The sequence below is a fragment of the Balaenoptera borealis genome (assembly GCF_965194805.1).
Source record: "Balaenoptera borealis genome assembly, contig: HAP1_SCAFFOLD_1619, whole genome shotgun sequence".
NCBI classification, from domain to species: Eukaryota; Metazoa; Chordata; class Mammalia; order Artiodactyla; family Balaenopteridae; genus Balaenoptera; species Balaenoptera borealis.
Window position 1 is genome coordinate 75,383 of NW_028122616.1, and position 22,109 is coordinate 97,491.

General features: G+C 45.6%; 1 protein-coding gene across 5 annotated transcripts in view; it reads left to right on the plus strand.

Annotated features, from left to right (window-relative positions):
• Window positions 1–21,106, plus strand: part of LOC309622142 (uncharacterized protein) — a 70,789-nt gene extending 49,683 nt beyond the window's left edge. The window contains exons 5-6 of one of the 5 annotated variants that reach the window (XR_014240542.1): window positions 8,231–8,368; window positions 20,915–21,093. Coding sequence is in view for 1 of the 5 variants with exons in the window: in XM_082409290.1 (XP_082265416.1) it covers window positions 8,271–8,368; window positions 20,915–20,932 (116 nt within the window). In the remaining 4 variants the exon portion in view is untranslated. Of the gene's footprint in view, window positions 1–8,230; window positions 8,369–20,914 lie in introns of all 5 variants that reach the window. The other 4 variants (XR_014240543.1, XR_014240544.1, XR_014240545.1 and 1 more) reach the window with 4 other exon arrangements.
• Window positions 21,107–22,109: the final 1,003 nt, after the last annotated feature.

Here is a 22,109-nt window from a genome sequence, read left to right on the forward strand (position 1 = left end):
ATTTTTAAAAACCTGAAATGTTTTACAAAGCCTAGCATTCTCATATAGGGTCCTTTCCATTCTCCCCACTTTCCCGAGAGGCCAAGAACACGTCACACCATGAACTAGGAGAGGGGGTAGAGCCCTTGCTGATGAAATACATCAACAAAGACAGAGTCTTAGCCTGCTTGCTCTCTGGACAGGATCTCGGACCACAAGGTCTTCAATCCTGGTATAAATGAAGGAAGTGAGGACAGTTCAACTGGCACTCTCATAACAAGAGTTCTGAAACACCTTCCGAAGAGACTATAGCAGTAGATGAGGGAAGGGAGTGCTACAGTGTGGCAGTACAGGGGGAACGATCGGCTACAGCAGTGAAAAGTGTGGTACCGATTGGTGTGCTCTCGGGGTTCTTGTACATGTAGCATAGATGACCTCTACAGTGGCCCTCCCACCGTCCCACCTGCATTAGGTGTTCTTTTTTTTTTGTAATTTATGTTTATGTATTTATTTACTGTTTGAACTTATTTATTCTACGTATTTATGTTTTTGGCTGCACTGGGTCTCTCATTGCTGTGCACGGGCTTTCTCTAGTTGGCGGCTAGCGGGGGCTACTCTTGGTTGCGGTGTGCGGGCTTCTCATCGCGGTGGCTTCTCTTGTTGCGGAGCATGGGCTGTAGGCACGTGGGCTTCGGTAGTTGAGGCTCACGGGCTCTAGAATGCAGGCTCCGTCGTTGTGGCACATGCGCTTAGTTGCTGCACGGCATGTGGGATCTTCGCAGACCAGGGCTCGAACCCGTGTCCCCCGCATTGCATTGGCAGGCGGATTCTTAACCACGGCGCCACCAGGGAAGCCCTAGGTGTTCTCATAGAGAGTCTAAAAACAGAGGGCACTGAGCGAAGGTAGTGGTTATTAAAGGCTCAGGATCTGAATTCTACCTGCCTCTACACCCCTTCCCAGCTGTCGATTTGACCCCATTTTTGAATGCCGACCTCATTCTTCAACTTTCTCTGGCGTTTGTTATACTCACCTTGAAAACTTGTTTCTGTGATGCGTTGAGCAGACACAGGGTGGCAGACTGCAGAGGTGGAAGCTGGTGGTCGGATATTTGTGGGCTGAATCTCCTTCGGTCCCATTCCCATTTCTGGTTGCCCAGAGGCCCGACTTCCTGTGTATGACGCCGAGCCGTAGGATTGCGGGCAGGAGCCAAGTTCTCCATACAGTAAAGACCCCAGTGTGCCTTGGTTATAGTAATATACCTGGCTCCCTTCCTGGCAGGGAAGTGGCAGGCGGCTCTGCCCCTGATTTGGAATCTGAGATGGTGTTCCCTGAGCAAGGCTGGCAGAAAGCGATGGATGTAGAGGGACCATGTTCTTGGCGTCTGAAGTTTTATCATACTGGGCTGCCAGAAACATGGAGGAGGCAGCTGTGTGGCGGTCAGTGAGTGCCAGAGTAAAGTCTCCGAGTGAAGAAGAATTCTTTTCAGTGCTTGCTGTGATGTCCCACTCAAGAACACCTGGATAGGAAGCAGCTGAAGTGGAGATCTGGCTGTGGTCAGTAACTCCAGATAACATAGTCGTGCTAGAATGTTGGTAAAGGTAGGCACTACCCATGAGTGTCTGGAAAGGGGTACCAGTAGCCGATGCCGAACTGACGGCAGGGGCAGAGACTCTGGAGAAGTTGCAGACACTTCGTGTTAGGGAAGTTGCATTGCTCACCACAGGAGGAGAATGCTGCAGAGAATCTAGAGTTCCAAGTAGAGATGGATGTTGGAAATTTTCTGTAAGAACAAGAGGGTCATGAAAAACTCAGGGAGGTTGAGAAATTCTCACTACGTTTGAGGAACGGCATCATCTGAAGGTTCTTGCTATCAGGACACCTCTACTATCACTACTTCCTGAGAAACCCAAAATCAGACAGTTGATGATGGCTGTAAGGACTGAGCAGTTTTCCACTCTTCTCTATTAACTGCCTGTGCTCCCATCTTGGGCACAGACGGGCAGAAGAGCCAAGTGGTGTGGTTCAGAGATTGTTCTCTAGGCTGGAAGCAACCTTCTCCCTGCCCTGTCTTTCCCTTCAGCCTGCACTCGTATTGACTTCTATGCTATTTCCTAGACTGGAAGCATTTTAGAACTAGGAGGCCCTTAGAGAACTTCGATGTTCTCAGTCTCATTTCGTGAGTAAGGAAACTGAGGCTCAGAGAGGTCGGGTTGACTTGTTCAAGTTCTCTCATTATGTTAGTATCATTACCAGGTTTCAGAACCTAAGTATCCTGACTTCCTTGCCAGGACTCCACTCTGAGCATGATACTGCCAGAAAGCAGGAGAAATAGAACTTATAATATAGGCATTTTTTTTGTCCATTAGAAAACAGTACGGCTATTACCATGGTCGTCTTCAGTGTCTCCCTTTGCTTGTGCAGTTCCCACGCTATTACCTAGAGGTGACGTACAGCTCAGTCCAACTGGTGAATTGAAAGAGTCATTTTTGCCCTCTTCAAGCCCGGTTTCTCATCCTACCTCAAAATGATTACCCGAAAGTGGATTTCTTAAGTGCTTTTGGAAAGGGAAAAGTTATCTGATTACTTCAGATTCCTCACCTGTAAAGTGGTTATAACACCACCACCAATAATAATAGCAGTAATAATTAATAGATGAATAAGCTGATCTGTTGCGTATGATTTATATGGAGGAAGATACAATAAGTTCTAGAAAGACAAAGAAAAATCATGACAAGCATATTACGTTAACGAAAAAGAAATCCATAGATATTAATGAAAACTGGGGTATGTGGCAAGTATCGAAGCCTAATGAATTTACTAACAAATGGCATTCTGTACCATCCATGCAATATTATGAAAGTGAATTTTGCCCACTCTATTTTAGTGAATACTATTAACCAGAAGACACGATGGAGGTGATAGAGGTGAATGAATTCCTAGCCAATGCATACAGACAGAGAAGGTATGTCAGTAAAAAATGCATAACAAGCAACAGAATGCAATAAATGTGCATGTATAGGTAGCCACAACACATATAGACAAGTATTTCAATGAAAACCGGTACGAAGCAGACAGCAAAATAATAAGTGTAAAAGAGTTTCATTATTGTGCTCCTTCATATTTTTACCCAGCAAGTAAGAGGTATTAAGCCTAGGAGAAATATATATTTCAATGAATATAGCTTATATAATAAGCAGAAAGGAAGCTTAAAATGTATCAGGAAGGTTTTTGGATTTATCCTAGAACTTAGATTAGAATCATCTTCAGCATCCAAGAAGATGGCATCCCAAAACCTCAAAAAACCATCATGCCTAGAATCCAATTAAAAAAGATTTTCAAATGTAAGAAAATCCACAGGACTCCACAATATGGTTTTCGATAAACGTGGATGTTTGTTTGTTTTGTTTCTTTGGCCGCGCCGCGTGGCCCTGGCCGTGAAAGCACCGAGTCCTAAGCACTGGACCGCCAGGGAATTCCCTAAGTGGGGGGAATTAGAGATGTGGGGCCTGACTTTTTCTTCTTCTTCTTCTTCTTCGGTAGCTAAGATCTACAAGCGAACGATGGCTGTTGATCAATGTGCTCTCTGTGTTAGGAAGGAAATAACTGTAAAAATGAAAAGCAGCCTTGCCTTAGAACCTACATATCACACCAAGGAAAATAGTCCTTCTGATTCAATTTAGAAGATATCACTTAAAATGTTGAATTGGTGAAATGTCTACCTAGTTTAAAAATTAGAAAGAATAAAACACTGAAAAGCAGCCCCCTAGATAACCACTGTGGTTGCTTGTTTATAGGAGGCATCATTTCTAAAACGTATTTCTAAAATGTTTATATTCAAAACTGTCAAGTGGCCAACTGTATTCAGAGAGGCAATAAAAGAAAGAAAACGGAGTATGACTTTTCTGATAAGCTGCCTTTCCCGGTGATCCCCTGTTCTGGCCTTACTTTCCTTCTTAAGTCTGTTAATGTAAGGGTTTGCTACCATCAACTTGGTTTTGCCCTGCTCTGAGCAGGTTTCCCTCTGTGCTGTTTCTGCTTTAATTGAAAATCTTTGGTTCCCATCAGCATTCCATTGCAAACTCCGTTTTTCTTGAGAGCTCCTCTATGCTTTCCCTCTTCATTCTTACATTTTCTCCCATCTCTTGGTGCCTGTTGGCCTGTGCTAATGAAAACCGTCCTAAACTTCCTTACGCTCGACTCTGTGCCTCCCTGTAGAGCCCAGTACTCTCCATCCTCTCTCCCTATTCTCTCTTTTCAACTAGTCGAAATCCTAGTGGAGGGAGACCATTAGAGATGAAACATCTTGGTATATATTGCTAGTTTTCTATGTCCCCTGGCTTTTCTGTGTTTCTGTTGAAACACTCTTGAGAAGTGTCTGATTTCGTTTTCTACATGGGTACCCTTTAAGGCTCAATACTGGAAAAGAAGGGGATCAGAGTGATCAACCCAATGTGGTATCCTAACGTAACAGTTAAGGAAAGCAACAGGCTTTGTGAGACAGCCAGTGATTTGTCCAAAGTCACACAGATAGTAAACGTCAAAGTCAAAAGTGAAATTAGGTCTCCAGACGTGTAGTTCAATACTTTCCCTCATTATTCCATGCTATTTTGAATCTCCTACTCAATTTAGGGGCAAAAGAAATCGAACGCAAAACTTTCCAAAGTTTCTTTTCTTACCTGACATGGTCAGAGAAGAGGAAGCATCCACTGCAGGTACAAGGGATGAGGAGACAACACTAGAGGATGTCTGAGTGGCTGCAGCTGAACGGCGCACGTGTCCAGTACAGAGGTCACTGGTTACTGGTCCAAACAGCTCCACGGAAACCCCAAGGCTCTACCAAGTGGTAGTAGGTTTGGGAGGAGAGTGATGTCACAAAGCAGGCAGTTGAAAGGTATGAGAGAGCCAATAGGGAGGTCCGATCCCCAACAGGAAGGCGGGCTTGGGTGAAGAGAGTGTAGGAGAGCTAAAACAACACCTGAGTTTCTGAGCTTTGGGGAGGAGGAAATCCTAGAAGACAGATTTACCTCCCCCAGGCTCTTCCATTAGGGAAATCATTGCAACATTTCTTACAGACGTTCATTAATACACTGAACTAAGAGTTACTTATATTCTACAGAGTATTCTATTTTATGTATCATATACTTAGAGCTATATAGATCTTCTTTAATTAATAATCCTTAGGAAGGAAAGAGCCATCTAGTTTGAACTATTACAGTTGTTCTGAAATCAGATGTGTCTAATGAGTGAACTGATAGCAGCTTTTAAGGAGCCAAAGTAGGGATTAAGAAGCTCTCTTTGTAACTTGGTTCAAGAGTAGGGTGAAGTTTCTTGAGTGTACCTTGTGGAGAATGTTGTGGTCCAAGGCTCTTCTCTTTTAGTTTCTTCTCCTTGACTCCTACCTTCCTTGGGCTGGGCTAGGCTGGGGGCCAGGTTGGACTTGCGACTTAACATTTCTCTTCCGCTTTCTCTTTTTTTTTTTTCTTCCATTATGGGCATTGCTTCGAGGACAAGCCTTGATCTTGCATTGGACGTTACTTCCTGTCACCTTCCAGCAGCAGGAGTCTTCTTTTCAGTGCTTGATGCTTCACGAAATAGACTCTGCCCGTTGGCAGCAAATACCAGAGAGCTAGGAGACAGAGCTGGTTGCAGACCTTTCCTCTTCCAGCCTTTGGTTGCAATTGTTTGGCCCATAATTTGCTAGCTCTAGTTCCTTGGGCCACACAGGTATCCTGCCATCTCCAGCTCTTGTTATATGTGAGAGACATTCTGAACACTGTCCCTTTTTCTTTGCACAGAAGTATATACAGTGTGGCAGTTACTGTAATCTCCTCCGCCTTGCAAACAGCCACTCTAGAATCTTGGACCTCTAGGACTCTCTGTCTTGCATGCTTGGGGGCAAGGCCAAGCAAAATGAAGAGGAGAATAATTAGAGAAAGAGGAGGACGTTGGTGGAGAATTGGGAGCAGGTAAGGTGAAAGGGCACAGGAGAAAAGAGATGCATGTAGACTTTTTGGTTTCTGTGGGAAACAGGTTGACACACTTGGGCCTCATTTGGTATTAACAGAACAGAGAGTTAAAGATCTAAGTAGCTAGATAGTGTGCAGCAACTGCCATGAAGTCTGTACACTGAAGAGAAGAGTCTCACATCTAGTTTTCATTTTGTTTTATGTCATAGTACCTTATTTATAGCATTCACTGGTGTGTTTGTAGAATACAGATGTTTTCAAATGCTCTGGTTTTGTCTACATGGTTATCTCCTTGTCCTGTTTGTAAGGAATCCAACATTGTAAGACATATTGCATGTTTTTCTCTTGACGATTGTTGACCTTGAAGCGTCATGAACTAACTTGAGCTGTTGGATTCTGTGGAGAAACGTTCAAAAGGGTCTGTGAAAAAGGCACTGTGGTGAGTCGCATTATGCACCCGAGCGTAAGGAGCAGATATCTGCCACCAGCCCAGCTTGGCCTGGATTGCCTCTGTTTTAGTTCCCCTGGTTAGTGCTTTTCTCCCTAACCACTCTTGTGACTGTGATAATGTGAGTAAGGGCGGAGTTGCTAATGATCTATGTGTGAGGTAAGCTGGTTTGAGGGAGGAAATCTATGGACCTAGTCATTTTCCTTGGTGGTAAGCTTTCAGGGGTGCAGAGATTGATCTTCCTGGGGCCTTTTCTGGTCCCAGGAAGATATCGCATAGATGGGACCTCCCAAGACACACATTGAATCTTTAGGCCTGTTTTTCCTATTATGAGGTACGAGTTTCTTCACTGATGGGGATGATGCTTATCTGAGAAGAAATTGTGAAAGGTGGTGTAGTGTAGAGGTGTGGCTTAAGCTTTTAAGTTTTCCTCCAGGTTTTTCCCCTAAGCTTCCTACTTCGGACGGCCTACTTACATGATACTAGTAGGTGATGTCCGGCTAACAACTTCCTAAATATACCTGCAAGCCAGATCAGTGTCTCTTTTCTCTGTATTCCCATGGAAATCAAGAGTCCCGCCGAATTTTCCATCGAAACAGTTGATTTGTGTTGTCTCTAGGAATTCTAAAGGGCGTACCGTTGCTTCCTAACCGGTGTCATTTGGGAGATCCGCCTCTGTACGTTCAAATGATTAATTTTGAGACTTTGCTCATGTGTGCAGTAAACCCTTGAATTCCCTAAGACCTTCCTTTCCTCCATCTCCTACCCCATTAAGCCCGCTTCAGTTCATCTCCTGAATTTCTTTGGAATCTGTCAGCCAGCTCTTCCTCAACTTCCTAATACTGAACTTGCCTGTCTGTTGCGATTAGGTCCTAACTAGTGTCCATATATCTTGTTTCCTTCCAATCCACTCTTCACACAAGAAACCTTCAAAGCAAGTTGGAACGTTGCTCATAAACATCGCTCACAAGCATTGTTTTGAGAATAGAAAACACACTGTTGGCCTTTAAGACTCTGCGTGGTCTAGAATCCTCTCTGCTTCTCTAGTCCCATCTTGTGCCACTTTTGCCCTCACTTTCTATGCTTCAGATACACTGAATTAACCTTAGTTCTCACTCATCTGACAGAAGTCAGTTCAGATACTATTTTTCACTGTGATTCCTAGCATTAAGGAATTTGATTATCAGGTTTTGTATGAGGACTATTTCATCAGGGGTACAGAAGTTCTGGCCATCTCTGGTTTTGGATATCCCTTATTTGTTGAGACCTTTGCGTTGTTTGGTTGCCTTTTGTCTGTTTTCCAGATGGGAAAACAGGAACAAGGGAAGTATAGGTTATTACTAGGTGGGGTTGAGCAAGTGGAGCAGCAAACTGCAAAGCAGAAAGAAGAGGGACGTACTATAGAGGGATATGACTTCCATTCTCAAGGCGCCTGCATCCTGTGCAGGGAGACAGCCTAACATAAAATGTGCCTAACAACAAATATATTGACTTCTTACTAAAAATCTCCAGTTCATAGAACCGAGGGGTTTGTACCTTCTCCTTTAAAAGTGATAGTCCTGGGACTTCCCCGGTGGTCCCGTGGTGAAGACTCTGCGCTTCCAATGCAGCAGGCGTGGGTTCAATCCCTGGTTGGGGAGCTAAGATCCCACATGCTGCGCAGCCAAAGAAATTTTTGTCGAACGTTATACTCCTGTATTATTGGCTTTAGTGGTTTAGATTTTGTTTTACTGTTAGGAAGATTTCAGTTTATTTACCGGGAACAAACAACACATAATGTAAAAATAGTTTCCCAGAAACGATTTCCATCATTCTCTTCTTCCCTTTCTCCCGCAGACTGGTGTTTCACCTTGACAAGTTCTCTGTCATTCCATAGGAAAGCTGTCTGGCTTAGAGGTTGCAATCCCAGGGAATTTTTCATCAGCGGGGAAGTCTCCATCACTACAGAGGAATCAAGGGATAAGTCAGTCCCTGGTAAGTGAGATGCTCCCCCTAAACACCAACACAGCAGTCGTGTACCTTTCAAGGGGTTCAGGGGCAAGATGGGCAAGGCATTTCTACTAACTCTTCTTAAGGATCACGGACAGTGCCCTATGCTACGAGGTAAGCGGTGACTGTTGTAGTTCTTACTGGTGATCCTTTCCTGTCACTGATTCTCGGCTTTCTTTGTATTTCATAGGACTGTTGTAAGTCCAATACAAAATGAGCCTTATTTTTAAAAACCTGAAATGTTTTACAGAGCCTAGCATTCTCATATAGGGTCCTTTCCATTCTCCCCACTTTCCCGAGAGGCCAAGAACACGTCACACCATGAACTAGGAGAGGGGGTAGAGCCCTTGCTGATGAAATACATCAACAAAGACAGAGTCTTAGCCTGCTTGCTCTCTGGACAGGATCTCGGACCACAAGGTCTTCAATCCTGGTATAAATGAAGGAAGTGAGGACAGTTCAACTGGCACTCTGATAACAAGAGTTCGGAAACACCTTCCAAAGAGACTATAGCAGAAGATGAGGGAAGGGAGTGCTACAGTGTGGCAGTACAGGGGGAATGATCGGCTACAGCAGTGAAAAGTGTGGTACCGATTGGTGTGCTCTCGGGGTTCTTGTACATGTAGCATAGATGACCTCTACAGTGGCCCTCGCACCTTCCCACCTGCATTAGGTGTTCTTTTTTTTTGTAATTTATGTTTATGTATTTATTTACTGTTTGAACTTATTTATTCTACGTATTTATTTTTTTGGCCGCACTGGGTCTCTCATTGCTGTGCACGGGCTTTCTCTAGTTGGCGGCTAGCGGGGGCTACTCTCGGTTGCGGTGTGCGGGCATCTCATCGCGGTGGCTTCTCTTGTTGCGGAGCATGGGCTGTAGGCACGTGGGCTTCGGTAGTTGAGGCTCACGGGCTCTAGAATGCAGGCTCCGTCGTTGTGGCACATGCGCTTAGTTGCTGCACGGCATGTGGGATCTTCGCAGACCAGGGCTCGAACCCGTGTCCCCTGCATTGGCAGGCGCCACCAGGGAAGCCCTAGGTGTTCTCATATAGAGTCTAAAAACAGAGAGCACTGAGAGAAGGTAGTGGTTATTAAAGGCTCAGGATCTAAATTCTACCTGTCTCTACACCCCTTCCCAGCTGTCGATTTGACCCCATTTTTGAATGCTGACCTCATTGTTCAACTTTTCTCTGCCGTCTGTATACTCACCTTGAAAACTTGTTTCTGTGATGCGTTGAGCAGACACAGGGTGGCAGACTGCAGAGGTGGAAGCTGGTGGTCGGATATTTGTGGGCTGAATCTCCTTCAGTCCCATTCCCATTTCTGGTTGCCCAGAGGCCCTACTTCCTGTGTGTGACGCCGAGCCGTAGGATTGCGGGCAGGAGCCAAGTTCTCCATACAGTAAAGACCCCAGTGTGCCTTGGTTATAGTAATATACCTGGCTTCCTTCCTGGCAGGGAAGTGACAGGCGGCTATGCCCCTGCTTTGTTCGTGGGCCTCCTGATCCAGCAGTTCCCTTGGCTCTGCCCCTGTCGTCAGCTGCCCCTAGGATAACTCTGAGCCCTAGCCACTTCTCTGGTAGATTTCCCTATTCCCCCACTACAGTCACACCTGAATAAGGCAACTCAGACCTTTCAGAGATGTGTCCTGAACCTCTTGTTTTCTGAAATACCTATCTGGTGGTTGTGAGACTTAAGGCCAGCGTCCCCGAGAGACTTTTTCTATTTCTCCTAGTAAACCTAGACTCATCTTCTGTCACCTTCAACTCTACTCCAATTGTGTTCTTTCAACCCAGACCTCTGACCCTGCTTTTTACTTCTGCCATTTCATCCTCGCTCCTGCTTCCTTTCCTAAATCCATACGTCTCTTTTGGCCTTCCTAGCCCTGGGCCAAGTTCCTTCCTCTTTGCTCAGTTTTTACCCCTTTCCTTCATTCTCCCATCCAACTTTCAGTCCTTCCTTTCTCACGCCCCAGTTAGCAGCATCTGAAAATTCGAAAGGTTTGTTACTCGTCTATTAATTGTATTCCATTTACTTATTCAGTTCTATACCTATCTTACCTGTGTATGGAAGAACAGCTGGTAGCCAAGGTGGCACCAAGAATCCTAGCAGCTCTCACTTGACGTATCCGTAGTAGTCGGCAATTTCCATTTCGTTTTCCCTCTCGGTGAAAAATTGCAGCTTGCCCGAAGAGGTGTATCTGGCAGCATTCTCCCGTTGTTGTTGAGCCCGCCTCTTCATGGCCTCTCGCTCTGGCCTCTGCTCTTGTTCGATGGGCTTTGACATGACTGGCTCAGGCACGTTGGGTTCCCTCCATGGAACTCGTTGCTTGCTGAAGTCTTGGAGTAGAAAGTGGGTTTGGAGCTTGGGTGGGGACTGGCGCTTATTCACAGCAGGGGGAACAGGCTCCCGCTGGAGAGGAGCGCCAGATGAAGTTTTGGAGGGTGCAGGCCTAGGAGCAGCAGACTGAGGGACACGAGGCTGGGTATGGTTGGTCCAAGCCGGTTGGGTTGGGTTGGTCACAGTTGGCTGAGCTGGTTTGGCGGGGCCTGGCAAAGAGGCAGGAGCTGGCTGGGATGAATTGACTGCAGCAGGTTGAGCTGAGTCAGTAGAACCAGGCTGGGCACGGTAAGCCCCAGCAGGCCGATGTGAGGCCAGAGACTGTGGCCTCCGAGGAGCGGGTCGAGCTTGAGGCTTGTCCCAGGCAGAAAAAGGCAGAGGTATCAACTTGACCTTCCCAGGAGGAGGCCGCTCATACTGGGCTGGAGACGGACACTCTGTTTCAGCACTGCTGTCTGGTTTCTGGGCTTGGACTTGCGTTTTCTCAGGACCCTTCCCCTCACGTGGGGTATGCCGCCATGGCTGGATAGCTGGGGGTGGCTGGGGGTCTTTGGGGTTGCTTGACTTTCCCAAGAGCCGACAGGAAGAGAGCCCAGTTTTCGTCTCATTCTTCTTCCCCAGCGCATGAAGAACCTTCACAGACTCCAGCATGCGCACGCCAAGGGAGGTTCGAGGCTTTTGAAAGCTCTGTTGGAGAAGCTCAGTTTGGTGTTCCTTTCGCTTCGTGTGGGGGATTGCTGGCTTCTCTTCTGCCTTGACTTTGTTCCCTGACTGCTTGTTCTCTTCAGCCTTGTTTCTCCCTCTGGTCCTTTTGGTCTTTTCCTGCCCGTGGCTCTTAGTTTTGCTGATCTTTCTGGATGCAGCTTTCTGAGGTTTGCCTTGAGAGTGCTTGGCCGTGTTCACAGGAGCCCTGTCACTGACTGCAGCGTGGCATATAACCACTTCTCCCCCTAACAGGCACTCTGGATTCTTTGGCTGGATTTTGGCCTTGGGAGCGCCACTGATAGGCTCAGAGGCTTTCTGTTTGTTCTTCCTGGGTTGATCAGAGGGAACCTTTATGACACTTGGCTTTTCCTGCACCTGATTCACCTTAATGGCTCTGGTGTCTTTAGCTTTGATCACGTTGGGACCTTGGGATTGATCAAGATCTTTCAAAGGATTAAAGAGCTGGGGAAGGTGAATATCCTCCGCCAGTGTAGTAATGTCTGCAAGACCACTGCTAGGTTCAATCCCATTTTCAAGTGTCCCTAGGTCCTGACGACTCCGGCTGTTCTCTCCCAGATCAGCATTTTCAGAACCAGGCTGCTCCTCTTGGCTGAGGGGATCGGTGCAGGCCAGCGGCTGGTGACTATCAGGGATTCCTAAAGGGAGTAGTGGAGGATCTTGGTTCTCTGTTGGGATCTGGTAGGCATCCAGAGGCTTTGAAAGCTTGGTTTTGATATCATCCACGTGCTTACTCTCTATTTGTCCCTGGCTTGGAGCTGGAGGCAGGGCCAGGAGACGCCTGGCACTCTGGACTGGAGCTGTCACTGAAATGTCCCCAAGTTCAGATGGTGGGTTACTCTCAAGTATGTGGCTGTTTCTGCTACTGCAGGACTTGGGGAGTTCTTGACTTTGTGTCACACAAAACGTCTGGCTTGGAGGTTGCAATCCCAGGGAATTTTTCATCACCAGGGGGGAGGTCTCCATCCCTACAAAGGGATCAAGGGAGAAGTCAGTCCCTGGTAAGTGAGATGCTCCCCCTAAACACCAACACAGCAGTCATGTACCTTTCAAGGGGTTCAGGGGCAAGATGGGCAAGGCATTTCTACTAACTCTTCTTAAGGATCACGGACAGTGCCGTATGCTACGAGGTAAGCGGTGACTGTTGTAATTCTTACTGGTGAGCCTTTCCTGTCACTGATTCTCGGCTCGCTTTGTATTTCATAGGACTGTTATAAGTCCAATACAAAATGAGTCTTATTTTTAAAAACCTGAAATGTTTTACAAAGCCTAGCATTCTCATATAGGGTCCTTTCCATTCTCCCCACTTTCCCGAGAGGCCAAGAACACGTCACACCATGAACTAGGAGAGGGGGTAGAGCCCTTTCTGATGAAATACATCAACAAAGACAGAGTCTTAGCCTGCTTGCTCTCTGGACAGGATCTCGGACCACAAGGTCTTCAATCCTGGTATAAATGAAGGAAGTGAGGACAGTTCAACTGGCACTCTCATAACAAGAGTTCTGAAACACCTTCCGAAGAGACTATAGCAGTAGATGAGGGAAGGGAGTGCTACAGTGTGGCAGTACAGGGGGAATGATCGGCTACAGCAGTGAAAAGTGTGGTACCGATTGGTGTGCTCTCGGGGTTCTTGTACATGTAGCATAGATGACCTCTACAGTGGCCCTCCCACCTTCCCACCTGCATTAGGTGTTCTTTTTTTTGTAATTTATGTTTATGTATTTATTTACTGTTTGAACTTATTTATTCTACGTATTTATTTTTTTGGCTGCACTGGGTCTCTCATTGCTGTGCACGGGCTTTCTCTAGTTGGCGGCTAGCGGGGGCTACTCTTGGTTGCGGTGTGCGGGCTTCTCATCGCGGTGGCTTCTCTTGTTGCGGAGCATGGGCTGTAGGCACGTGGGCTTCGGTAGTTGAGGCTCACGGGCTCTAGAATGCAGGCTCCGTCGTTGTGGCACATGCGCTTAGTTGCTGCACGGCATGTGGGATCTTCGCAGACCAGGGCTCGAACCCGTGTCCCCCGCATTGCATTGGCAGGCGGATTCTTAACCACGGCGCCACCAGGGAAGCCCTAGGTGTTCTCATATAGAGTCTAAAAACAGAGGGCACTGAGCGAAGGTAGTGGTTATTAAAGGCTCAGGATCTAAATTCTACCTGCCTCTACACCCCTTCCCAGCTGTCGATTTGACCCCATTTTTGAATGCCGACCTCATTCTTCAACTTTCTCTGGCGTTTGTTATACTCACCTTGAAAACTTGTTTCTGTGATGCGTTGAGCAGACACAGGGTGGCAGACTGCAGAGGTGGAAGCTGGTGGTCGGATATTTGTGGGCTGAATCTCCTTCAGTCCCATTCCCATTTCTGGTTGCCCAGAGGCCCGACTTCCTGTGTATGACGCCGAGCCGTAGGATTGCGGGCAGGAGCCAAGTTCTCCATACAGTAAAGACCCCAGTGTGCCTTGGTTACAGTAATATACCTGGCTTCCTTCCTGGCAGGGAAGTGACAGGCGGCTCTGCCCCTGATTTGGAATCTGAGATGGTGTTCCCTGAGCAAGGCTGGCAGAAAGCGATGGATGTAGAGGGACCATGTTCTTGGCGTCTGAAGTTTTATCATCCTGGGCTGCCAGAAACATGGAGGAGGCAGCTGTGTGGCGGTCAGTGAGTGCCAGAGTAAAGTCTCCGAGTGAAGAAGAATTCTTTTCAGTGCTTGCTGTGATGTCCCACTCAAGAACACCTGGATAGGAAGCAGCTGAAGTGGAGATCTGGCTGTGGTCAGTAACTCCAGATAACATAGTCGTGCTAGAATGTTGGTAAAGGTAGGCACTACCCATGAGTGTCTGGAAAGGGGTACCAGTAGCCGATGCCGAACTGACGGCAGGGGCAGAGACTCTGGAGAAGTTGCAGACACTTCGTGTTAGGGAAGTTGCATTGCTCACCACAGGAGGAGAATGCTGCAGAGAATTTAGAGTTCCAAGTAGAGATGGATGTTGGAAATTTTCTGTAAGAACAAGAGGGTCATGAAAAACTCAGGGAGGTTGAGAAATTCTCACTACGTTTGAGGAACGGCATCATCTGAAGGTTCTTGCTATCAGGACACCTCTACTATCACTACTTCCTGAGAAACCCAAAATCAGACAGTTGATGATGGCTGTAAGGACTGAGCAGTTTTCCACTCTTCTCTATTCACTGCCTGTGCTCCCATCTTGGGCACAGACGGGCAGAAGAGCCAAGTGGTGTGGTTCAGAGATTGTTCTCTAGGCTGGAAGCAACCTTCTCCCTGCCCTGTCTTTCCCTTCAGCCTGCACTCGTATTGACTTCTATGCTATTTCCTAGACTGGAAGCATTTTAGAACTAGGAGGCCCTTAGAGAACTTCGATGTTCTCAGTCTCATTTCGTGAGTAAGGAAACTGAGGCTCAGAGAGGTCGGGTTGACTTGTTCAAGTTCTCTCATTATGTTAGTATCATTACCAGGTTTCAGAACCTAAGTATCCTGACTTCCTTGCCAGGACTCCACTCTGAGCATGATACTGCCAGAAAGCAGGAGAAATAGAACTTATAATATAGGCATTTTTTTTGTCCATTAGAAAACAGTACGGCTGTTACCATTGTCGTCTTCGGTGTCTCCCTTTGCTTGTGCAGTTCCCACGCTATTACCTAGAGGTGACGTACAGCTCAGTCCAACTGGTGAATTGAAAGAGTCATTTTTGCCCTCTTCAAGCCTGGTTTCTCATCCTACCTCAAAATGATTACCCGAAAGTGGATTTCTTAAGTGCTTTTGGAAAGGGAAGAGTTATCTGATTACTTCAGATTACTCATCTGTAAAGTGGTTATAACACCACCACCAATAATAATAGCAGTAATAATTAATAGATGAATAAGCTGATCTGTTGCGTATGATTTATATGGAGGAAGATACAATAAGTTCTAGAAAGACAAAGAAAAATCATGACAAGCATATTACGTTAACGAAAAAGAAATCCATAGATATTAATGAAAACTGGGGTATGTGGCAAGTATCGAAGCCTAATGAATTTACTAACAAATGGCATTCTGTACCATCCATGCAATATTATGAAAGTGAATTTTGCCCACTCTATTTTAGTGAATACTATTAACCAGAAGACACGATGGAGGTGATAGAGGTGAATGAATTCCTAGCCAATGCATACAGACAGAGAAGGTATGTCAGTAAAAAATGCATAACAAGCAACAGAATGCAATAAATGTGCATGTATAGGTAGCCACAACACATATAGACAAGTATTTCAATGAAAACCGGTACGAAGCAGACAGCAAAATAATAAGTGTAAAAGAGTTTCATTATTGTGCTCCTTCATATTTTTACCCAGCAAGTAAGAGGTATTAAGCCTAGGAGAAATATATATTTCAATGAATATAGCTTATATAATAAGCAGAAAGGAAGCTTAAAATGTATCAGGAAGGTTTTTGGATTTATCCTAGAACTTAGATTAGAATCATCTTCAGCATCCAAGAAGATGGCATCCCAAAACCTCAAAAAACCATCATGCCTAGAATCCAATTAAAAAAGATTTTCAAATGTAAGAAAATCCACAGGACTCCACAATATGGTTTTCGATAAATGTGGATGTTTGTTTGTTTTGTTTCTTTGGCCGCGCCGCGTGGCCCTGGCCGTGAAAGCACCGAGTCCTAAGCACTGGACCGCCAGGGAATTCCCTAAGTGGGGGGAATTAGAGATGTGGGGCTTGACTTTTTCTTCTTCTTCTTCTTCTTCTTCGGTAGCTAAGATCTACAAGCGAACGATGGCTGTTGATCAATGTGCTCTCTGTGTTAGGAAGGAAATAACTGTAAAAATGAAAAGCAGCCTTGCCTTAGAACCTACATATCACACCAAGGAAAATAGTCCTTCTGATTCAATTTAGAAGATATCACTTAAAATGTTGAATTGGTGAAATGTCTACCTAGTTTAAAAATTAGAAAGAATAAAACACTGAAAAGCAGCCCCCTAGATAACCACTGTGGTTGCTTGTTTATAGGAGGCATCATTTCTAAAACGTATTTCTAAAATGTTTATATTCAAAACTGTCAAGTGGCCAACTGTATTCAGAGAGGCAATAAAAGAAAGAAAACGGAGTATGACTTTTCTGATAAGCTGCCTTTCCTGGTGATCCCCTGTTCTGGCCTTACTTTCCTTCTTAGTCTGTTAATGTAAGGGTTTGCTACCATCAACTTGGTTTTGCCCTGCTCTGAGCAGGTTTCCCTCTGTGCTGTTGCTGCTTTAATTGAAAATCTTTGGTTCCCATCAGCATTCCATTGCAAACTCCGTTTTTCTTGAGAGCTCCTCTATGCTTTCCCTCTTCATTCTTACATTTTCTCCCATCTCTTGGTGCCTGTTGGCCTGTGCTAATGAAAACCATCCTAAACTTCCTTACGCTCGACTCTGTGCCTCCCTGTAGAGCCCAGTACTCTCCATCCTCTCTCCCTATTCTCTCTTTTCAACTAGTCGAAATCCTAGTGGAGGGAGACCATTAGAGATGAAACATCTTGGTATATATTGCTAGTTTTCTATGTCCCCTGGCTTTTCTATGTTTCTGTTGAAACACTCTTGAGAAGTGTCTGATTTCGTTTTCTACATGGGTACCCTTTAAGGCTCAATACTGGAAAAGAAGGGGATCAGAGTGATCAACCCAACGTGGTATCCTAACGTAACAGTTAAGGAAAGCAACAGGCTTTGTGAGACAGCCAGTGATTTGTCCAAAGTCACACAGATAGTAAACGTCAAAGTCAAAAGTGAAATTAGGTCTCCAGACGTGTAGTTCAATACTTTCCCTCATTATTCCATGCTATTTTGAATCTCCTACTCAATTTAGGGGCAAAAGAATCGAACGCAAAACTTTCCAAAGTTTCTTTTCTTACCTGACATGGTCAGAGAAGAGGAAGCATCCACTGCAGGTACCAGGGATGAGGAGACAACACTAGAGGATGTCCGAGTGGCTGCAGCTGAACGGCGCACGTGTCCAGTACAGAGGTCACTGGTTACTGGTCCAAACAGCTCCACGGAAACCCCAAGACTCTACCAAGTGGTAGTAGGTTTGGTAGGAGAGTGATGTCACAAAGCAGGCAGTTGAAAGGTATGAGAGAGCCAATAGGGAGGTCCGATCCCCAACAGGAAGGCGGGCTTGGGTGAAGAGAGTGTAGGAGAGCTAAAACAACACCTGAGTTTCTGAGCTCTGGGGAGGAAATCCTAGAAGACAGATTTACCTCCCCCAGGCTCTTCCATTAGGGAAATCATTGCCACATTTCTTACAGACGTTCATTAATACACTGAACTAAGAGTTACTTATATTCTACAGAGTATTCTATTTTATGTATCATATACTTAGAGCTATATAGATCTTCTTTAATTAATAATCCTTAGGAAGGAAAGAGCCATCTAGTTTGAACTATTACAGTTGTTCTGAAATCATATGTGTCTAATGAGTGAACTGATAGCAGCTTTTAAGGAGCCAAAGTAGGGATTAAGAAGCTCTCTTTGTAACTTGGTTCAAGAGTAGGGTGAAGTTTCTTGAGTGTACCTTGTGGAGAATGTTGTGGTCCAAGGCTCTTCTCTTTTAGTTTCTTCTCCTTGACTCCTACCTTCCTTGGGCTGGGCTAGGCTGGGGGCCAGGTTGGACTTGCGACTTAACATTTCACTTCCGCTTTCTCTTTTTTTTTTCTCTTCCATTATGGGCATTGCTTCGAGGACAAGCCTTGATCTTGCATTGGACGTTACTTCCTGTCACCTTCCAGCAGCAGGAGTCTTCTTTTCAGTGCTTGATGCTTCACGAAATAGACTCTGCCCGTTGGCAGCAAATACCAGAGAGCTAGGAGACAGAGCTGGTTGCAGACCTTTCCTCTTCCAGCCTTTGGTTGCAATTGTTTGGCCCATAATTTGCTAGCTCTAGTTCCTTGGGCCACACAGGTATCCTGCCATCTCCAGCTCTTGTTATATGTGAGAGACATTCTGAACACTGTCCCTTTTTCTTTGCACAGAAGTATATACAGTGTGGCAGTTACTGTAATCTCCTCCGCCTTGCAAACAGCCACTCTAGAATCTTGGACCTCTAGGACTCTCTGTCTTGCATGCTTGGGGGCAAGGCCAAGCAAAATGAAGAGGAGAATAATTAGAGAAAGAGGAGGACGTTGGTGGAGAATTGGGAGCAGGTAAGGTGAAAGGGCACAGGAGAAAAGAGATGCATGTAGACTTTTTGGTTTCTGTGGGAAACAGGTTGACACACTTGGGCCTCATTTGGTATTAACAGAACAGAGAGTTAAAGATCTAAGTAGCTAGATAGTGTGCAGCAACTGCCATGAAGTCTGTACACTGAAGAGAAGAGTCTCACATCTAGTTTTCATTTTGTTTTATGTCATAGTACCTTATTTATAGCATTCACTGGTGTGTTTGTAGAATACAGATGTTTTCAAATGCTCTGGTTTTGTCTACATGGTTATCTCCTTGTCCTGTTTGTAAGGAATCCAACATTGTAAGACATATTGCATGTTTTTCTCTTGACGATTGTTGACCTTGAAGCGTCATGAACTAACTTGAGCTGTTGGATTCTGTGGAGAAACGTTCAAAAGGGTCTGTGAAAAAGGCACTGTGGTGAGTCGCATTATGCACCCGAGCGTAAGGAGCAAGATATCTGCCACCAGCCCAGCTTGGCCTGGATTGCCTCTGTTTTAGTTCCCCTGGTTAGTGCTTTTCTCCCTAACCACTCTTGTGACTGTGATAATGTGAGTAAGGGCGGAGTTGCTAATGATCTATGTGTGAGGTAAGCTGGTTTGAGGGAGGCAATCTATGGACCTAGTCATTTTCCTTGGTGGTAAGCTTTCAGGGGTGCAGAGATGGATCTTCCTGGGGCCTTTTCTGGTCCCAGGAAGATATCGCATAGATGGGACCTCCCAAGACACACATTGAATCTTTAGGCCTGTTTTTCCTATTATGAGGTACGAACGAGTTTCTTCACTGATGGGGATGATGCTTATCTGAGAAGAAATTGTGAAAGGTGGTGTAGTGTAGAGGTGTGGCTTAAGCTTTTAAGTTTTCCTCCAGGTTTTTCCCCTAAGCTTCCTACTTCGGACGGCCTACTTACATGATACTAGTAGGTGATGTCCGGCTAACAACTTCCTAAATATACCTGCAAGCCAGATCAGTGTCTCTTTTCTCTGTATTCCCATGGAAATCAAGAGTCCCGCCGAATTTTCCATCGAAACAGTTGATTTGTGTTGTCTCTAGGAATTCTAAAGGGCGTACCGTTGCTTCCTAACCGGTGTCATTTGGGAGATCCGCCTCTGTACGTTCAAATGATTAATTTTGAGACTTTGCTCATGTGTGCAGTAAACCCTTGAATTCCCTAAGACCTTCCTTTCCTCCATCTCCTACCCCATTAAGCCCGCTTCAGTTCATCTCCTGAATTTCTTTGGAATCTGTCAGCCAGCTCTTCCTCAACTTCCTAATACTGAACTTGCCTGTCTGTTGCGATTAGGTCCTAACTAGTGTCCATATATCTTGTTTCCTTCCAATCCACTCTTCACACAAGAAACCTTCAAAGCAAGTTGGAACGTTGCTCATAAACATCGCTCACAAGCATTGTTTTGAGAATAGAAAACACACTGTTGGCCTTTAAGACTCTGCGTGGTCTAGAATCCTCTCTGCTTCTCTAGTCCCATCTTGTGCCACTTTTGCCCTCACTTTCTATGCTTCAGATACACTGAATTAACCTTAGTTCTCACTCATCTGACAGAAGTCAGTTCAGATACTATTTTTCACTGTGATTCCTAGCATTAAGGAATTTGATTATCAGGTTTTGTATGAGGACTATTTCATCAGGGGTACAGAAGTTCTGGCCATCTCTGGTTTTGGATATCCCTTATTTGTTGAGACCTTTGCGTTGTTTGGTTGCCTTTTGTCTGTTTTCCAGATGGGAAAACAGGAACAAGGGAAGTATAGGTTATTACTAGGTGGGGTTGAGCAAGTGGAGCAGCAAACTGCAAAGCAGAAAGAAGAGGGACGTACTATAGAGGGATATGACTTCCATTCTCAAGGCGCCTGCATCCTGTGCAGGGAGACAGCCTAACATAAAATGTGCCTAACAACAAATATATTGACTTCTTACTAAAAATCTCCAGTTCATAGAACCGAGGGGTTTGTACCTTCTCCTTTAAAAGTGATAGTCCTGGGACTTCCCCGGTGGTCCCGTGGTGAAGACTCTGCGCTTCCAATGCAGCAGGCGTGGGTTCAATCCCTGGTTGGGGAGCTAAGATCCCACATGCTGCGCAGCCAAAGAAATTTTTTTCGAACGTTATACTCCTGTATTATTGGCTTTAGTGGTTTAGATTTTGTTTTACTGTTAGGAAGATTTCAGTTTATTTACCGGGAACAAACAACACATAATGTAAAAATAGTTTCCCAGAAACGATTTCCATCATTCTCTTCTTCCCTTTCTCCCGCAGACTGGTGTTTCACCTTGACAAGTTCTCTGTCATTCCATAGGAAAGCTGTCTGGCTTGGAGGTTGCAATCCCAGGGAATTTTTCATCAGCGGGGAAGTCTCCATCACTACAGAGGAATCAAGGGAGAAGTCAGTCCCTGGTAAGTGAGATGCTCCCCCTAAACACCAACACAGCAGTCGTGTACCTTTCAAGGGGTTCAGGGGCAAGATGGGCAAGGCATTTCTACTAACTCTTCTTAAGGATCACGGACAGTGCCCTATGCTACGAGGTAAGCGGTGACTGTTGTAGTTCTTACTGGTGATCCTTTCCTGTCACTGATTCTCGGCTTTCTTTGTATTTCATAGGACTGTTGTAAGTCCAATACAAAATGAGCCTTATTTTTAAAAACCTGAAATGTTTTACAGAGCCTAGCATTCTCATATAGGGTCCTTTCCATTCTCCCCACTTTCCCGAGAGGCCAAGAACACGTCACACCATGAACTAGGAGAGGGGGTAGAGCCCTTGCTGATGAAATACATCAACAAAGACAGAGTCTTAGCCTGCTTGCTCTCTGGACAGGATCTCGGACCACAAGGTCTTCAATCCTGGTATAAATGAAGGAAGTGAGGACAGTTCAACTGGCACTCTGATAACAAGAGTTCGGAAACACCTTCCAAAGAGACTATAGCAGTAGATGAGGGAAGGGAGTGCTACAGTGTGGCAGTACAGGGGGAATGATCGGCTACAGCAGTGAAAAGTGTGGTACCGATTGGTGTGCTCTCGGGGTTCTTGTACATGTAGCATAGATGACCTCTACGGTGGCCCTCGCACCTTCCCACCTGCATTAGGTGTTCTTTTTTTTTGTAATTTATGTTTATGTATTTATTTACTGTTTGAACTTATTTATTCTACGTATTTATTTTTTTGGCCGCACTGGGTCTCTCATTGCTGTGCACGGGCTTTCTCTAGTTGGCGGCTAGCGGGGGCTACTCTCGGTTGCGGTGTGCGGGCATCTCATCGCGGTGGCTTCTCTTGTTGCGGAGCATGGGCTGTAGGCACGTGGGCTTCGGTAGTTGAGGCTCACGGGCTCTAGAATGCAGGCTCCGTCGTTGTGGCACATGCGCTTAGTTGCTGCACGGCATGTGGGATCTTCGCAGACCAGGGCTCGAACCCGTGTCCCCTGCATTGGCAGGCGCCACCAGGGAAGCCCTAGGTGT